The following is a 5,464-nucleotide window of genomic DNA, read 5'->3' on the forward strand; positions in this document are numbered from 1 at the left end:
AAAAAAAAAAAAGACTCTAAATCCACTTATGACATTTAGGCCCCTGCTTCAAGATGTCCCACCTTTTCTGGCTGAACCAATGTAGACTTCCATGTATTGATCTGCGCCTTTGCCTGTAATTCTTATCTCCTTGCAATGTATAAAACCAAAATGTAATCTGCCTGGGGGCCTCTTACTTAATGCTTCTTGAATCTGTGTTTTTCCCAGGCTGCAGTCACTCATATTTGGCTCAGAATAAACCTCTTTAAAATATTTTACAGAGTTTGGTTTTCCTTTTTTATTTTAAAGCTTATAAATTGATTTTTTAGAACTTCATTTTTATTGAAATACATTCCTACATTTTTGTTACTATAAATTACTCATAATTTACAGCCAGCTTTGATTCTTATTCTTTAGTTTGCAAGGTCAAGGGCCCTGAAAAAAAAAGTACATATCTAAAAAAAATTCTAAGTCCAAAATTACGGAAGGCAGATTAATATCACAGGTGAATTCTTTAAGACACTCACGACCTGCGTCTTTTTATGGAAATAGTCTTAATTTGTTGGCAAGGCTAGAGTGCTATGCGCCGGCCTAGCTCACAGCAACCTCAGACTCTTGGGTTCAAGTGATCATTCTGCCTCAGCCTCCTAAGGAGCTAGGGCTAATTTTTCTATAGGTGGGGTCTCACTCTTGCTCAGGCTGGTCTTGAACCCTGAGCTCAAAGGCTCCTCCCACCTCTGTCTCCCAGAGTGCTAGGACTACAGGCATGAGCCACCTGGCCCGGCCCACCACCTGCTTCTTAAGAATAACTTCCCATAGTTAAGTGGGTTTATCTTGTCAGCTACCTCCATTAGTGCAAATTAGGCATCTGCTGACATCAGAAATAATGAAAAAGCTAGAAGGAGGCAGACACACTGGGAGACAGTGATAATTGTGTAGTGCTTATATCACATCCCAGGGGCATTTACCACCAGTCCTGAGGATGAGAGAACAGCATGCAAAATACCTGTGTCAGAGAATAAAAAGGAAACATCTTTTTAAAGTAGCTCAACTATTTTCCTATTTCTGCTCTCTGTGGCAGATTCATAACATACGACAGACAGTTCTCAGTTTAGGGATCACAAAGGTGTTGACGATTGCAATGGGATATATACCAAAAGGAGAAAAGGACAGCTTATTCTTTATAAAAAGAAAATGTCTTAAGGCCCCATTCTGTCTCCCACCCAGTTCAGTTTTGTTTGTGTCAGAAAGCACATCAAGGCCTCAGCTCACACCAGGGGCAGAGATGGGAGCCCTCTGGCTTTTAGTTATTTTGTAAATAACGGCATTGCTTCTGAACGCAAAAGCATATTATTTTGTAAAGTTCGTTCGTGGAAGTAAACTTTTATTTAATTTTTATAGTCCATAAAAATTATATAGACAGATTTTTGGTATGTGTATATGTTGACTAATATCTAACACTTTGCATAAAATAAAGACCCACTTGTTTGTAATAGGAGTGTGAAGTACTATCATGACTCATATACATGCAAGACTTTTTTCTTCCCACACATAAAAATTCATCCCAGTATCCTTTTTTCACTTTTTTGAAAGTGCATACAACCTTCCAGATGCCTTCAATGACTTGTGCATGTCGATAGATCCGTGTGTTTTCACTACAGGTAAAAACTCTGTGTAATGAATTCTGTTGGCATTAAGAAAGATAACCTACCATGTGACACGAGGTTCCGGCCAGCCTGCTATGGAGCAGTGTAATTTCACATTTTCCTTCTCCCAAACCGTGTGAGAACGAGGTTTAATGATAAACTCAGGAGCGTGTAGAAGATGGTCTTCATTCAACTTGGCATGGTATGCCTCGGTTTCTTCCAACTGAAGAAACAAACGAACGCATTCTCAACATACTACTAAATCAAAGTGACTTCCATAACAAGTGGAACCAAAATTTATATTTTTCCATTTGGAAACTTACTTTCATGTTTAGACAAAATGCATTCCTCTTCCTCCTTTTAAAAACTGATATAGTTTTTTTTTTTTTTTTACATTTTACATTTAGCTTGAGCAACATACTACCCTAAGGTGGATTTCTTATTTTAAATTTGATTAATTTATTCATTTTAATTAAATCATAGCTGTGAACATTAATGTAATCATGGGATACAGTGTGGTGTTTTCATATATAATTTGAAATATTTTCATCAAACTGATTAATATAACCTTCATGTCATTTTCTTAGCTATTGTATTAAGACATTTATATTCTACTTTTAGAAAGATTCCCTTGTACCCTTGTAAGATAAACCATAGAGGTGATTCCACCTATCACCCTCCCTCTACCCATCCACCCCCCTCCCCATATTCTTAAGCTATAATTAGGTTATAGCTTTCCTATGAAAGCTATAAATTAGTTTCATAATAGGGCTGAGTACATTGGATACTTTTTCTTCCATTCTTGAGATATTTTGCTAAGAAGAACATTTTCCAGCTCCATCCATGTGAACATGAAGGAGGTAAGCCTAAAGTGGATTTCTTAAGGTCTTTTAAAACCTTAATTTCTTTAGAATTTAAAATCCCATGTAGCTTAAAATCAAATTTATACTTTCTTTGACCTGCATTATTTCCACGTCTTCCTCATTGTTTTCTTTATAAAGACCATGCATTCCTTCATTTGAAACACATCAATCTGTATTCACACGCTCAACTTCTTACATACATTTCCACTTTGTAAGTTGTAATAAATAATCTTTTCTTACTGTTTTTCTCAGCGACAGGCGTTCTGCCTTTTCTCGAATTGCAACTTTTCTCGACTTCTTTTCAAAAGTTTCCTCCTGTTGAAGAGTGGATTCTCGGGATACCACAGACTGTTTGGACGCTCTGGACTGTTTGGATGCTCTGGACTGCTTAGATGTCACGCTTCCTTCTTCACTGGCAAGAAGATTCCTCTGGGCTATGTAAGCAGCAGCTTCTTTAATTCGTTCTTCTTCTGAATCTGTAATTCCACTGACATGCACTTGGCTAAAATACAATAACGGTACAATGTGGATGTTGTGGGTGAGGCAGTGATAAAATCGCTTACTTTTCCTAAGTTCAGAGTATCAGCCTTCGGACACTGTGCCCTGCATCCAAAGAAAAGCTGACATAGAGAAGCCTGGTCAATTGGGAGCTGACTTCTCACACCCGGGAGTGGCTGTCTCCCAAACAGAAGTGATAACAATAATACCCATATGGCCCATTTCATCTCCACAAAAACCCAACAAGGTAAACTACTTACTATTTGTATTTTAGATACATGGTAACAATGTTCAGAGAAGTTAGATAACTTGCCCAAGGTCATTTCACTTATTTCATTTATAATAAAAGGTTAAGTTCCAAGTTCCTTTCCAGAAAAGACATATTGTGAAATGATACATAGTTTGTGTCCTTGTGATCCTGATACATGACTGTGAATTTGATCTGGATTCTGTAACTCAGCTGATATGATGCGTGGCCCAGAGCTGTTGCATGTATAATTGAGTTCTAAATTTACACGAGATCCTTATGCCTACTAGGTATCTTTCTAAGATAATAAACCTTGCATGTATATACATATATATATGATGTATGTGAGTATCTAGTAAGACAATCTTCACTTGTGCTTGCACACAACCCTGATGAAAAGAAGTTACCAAACCTGTAATTGAAGCAGTGATAATTATAAATGTGACTTATTATTCATAAATGACAATGATGGCAATTCAGTGACAAAGTCTAAAAGTGCTGTGTCTAGTGTGGTAGTTTATGACAGAATTTGTGCTGTGATTTATTAATGTTGCTAAACATATTTGGATTATTTTTAATTTCCTTCAATGCCTTTATTATAAATCCCGTTGTATTGGTTTTGTTGCAAATTTTCTTGAAATTGAGTCTCCTTAGGCCTCTTAAGTCAGAATTGTACATTTGCTTTTTTTCTAAGAATGATTAGTTCATGCCTATAGCTCAACCGGCTAAGGCGCCAGCCACGTACACCTAAGGTGGCGGGTTCGAATCCCCAGCCCGGACCCGCCAAACAATGACGGCTGCAACCAAAAAATAGCCGGGCGTTGTGGCAGGCGCCTGTGGTCCCAGCTACTTGGGAGGCTGAGGCAGGAGACTCGCTTGAGCCCAGGAGTTGGAGGTTGCTGTGAGCTGTTAATGCCACAGCACTCTACCCAGTGGGACAGCTTGAGGCTCTGTCTCAAAAAAAAAAAAAAAAAAAAAGGATTAGTTCAAAAATTAAGCAAATATTATCATTGTGTTTGCAAGTTCCAAGCACATGAATCTATGCAGTTTGCTAAGAAATAAGACTCAACATTTGCCTGAAGTTGGAATTTCTCATGGAAAACATCTAGCAGACTAGATTAGTTCATGTTAGTTCAGAAAGACCAAACTTTGTGCTTAAATTTTAAGATTTTAAGTTTTTTCTCTATCTCTGTAAATATTAATAAGTTAGCCCCCAGTATGGAAGTTAGTGGATATACAGAGAATGCCAAAAAATGTATACACATTTTAAGAAGGGAAAAAACTGTATGAAAATTATAATAATATATAGCAATAACAAGATGAACACAAGTCCTGTTGAGCACCTCTTACAACTGCATAAGTCAAACAGGACTTGAGTATCACAAATTTAATACAGTTCTTTCCTTTTTGAAAATCTGCATACATTTTTTTGGCAGCCTCTGTATTAACCTAGTATCATTTGGGATGTAGGAGGAGACAAAAGATTTCTAGCTTAGCATCCTGACATAATTATATCTAATATTTTTTGAATAAGTAAAAAGTAAATTAATTAATAAATGAATATGAAACAAACCATCCAGAAATTTCACAAGGAGTTCTCTATAGGTGTCAGTATGCAATAGGGAAATTTGAAATGAGCTTTGTACTATGATTTGATCCATAAAACGGTGGATCATACTCAGTGCTAGTCTTGCCCAAGCTCTGAGTGAGAGAACTTCAGTTTATTCTCATTACCTCTAATATTGGACATGTTGACGCAGCTCTAAAGGGCACAAAAAAGTTACAACCTCCTTCCCTTTTCAACTTACGGATAAACTAAACTTCAAAAAAAAACTATGATTATTTCACATGAGAACTCAAGTATACTTAAAAAAGCATGCTGGACCCAGGGCAGCAGGGGTATATATAGGGGAATTGGCAACCCTTCTATAATCTGGGCATACAGGCATGGATGTGTTGCTGACTGGTTGACAAAATACACTACAACTCTTACTAAAAGCGAATTAAAACCCCCCCAGTACTCTGCATGCCCCTCACAGGCTCATCTCTACTGCCGACAGGGAGTTAACTGAACTTATTGGCGTATAAGAAGTGGAATTTCGGCTCGGCGCCTGTGGCTCAAGCGGCTAAGGCGCCAGCCACATATACCTAAGGTGGCGGGTTCGAATCCCCAGCTCGGGCCCGCCAAACAACAATGATGGCTGCAACCAAAAAATGGCCGGGCGTTGTGG

The 5,464-nt window shown here is 37.9% G+C and overlaps 1 protein-coding gene across 2 annotated transcripts in view; it reads right to left on the reverse strand.

Moving 5' to 3' along the window:
• MYOM1 (myomesin 1) overlaps positions 1–5,464 on the reverse strand; it is a 118,465-nt gene that overhangs the window by 100,176 nt on the left and 12,825 nt on the right. For both annotated transcript variants that reach the window (XM_003801614.3, XM_003801613.2), the window contains exons 3-4: positions 2,729–2,990; positions 1,691–1,848 (exon numbers count right to left, since the gene is read on the reverse strand). In XM_003801614.3, coding sequence (XP_003801662.2) covers positions 1,691–1,848; positions 2,729–2,990 — 420 coding nt within the window. The remainder of the gene's footprint in view (positions 1–1,690; positions 1,849–2,728; positions 2,991–5,464) is intronic.

This window comes from Otolemur garnettii, unplaced genomic scaffold, assembly GCF_000181295.1.
Source record: "Otolemur garnettii isolate 467f Iridium unplaced genomic scaffold, OtoGar3 scaffold00213, whole genome shotgun sequence".
In the NCBI taxonomy this organism is placed as follows: Eukaryota; Metazoa; Chordata; class Mammalia; order Primates; family Galagidae; genus Otolemur; species Otolemur garnettii.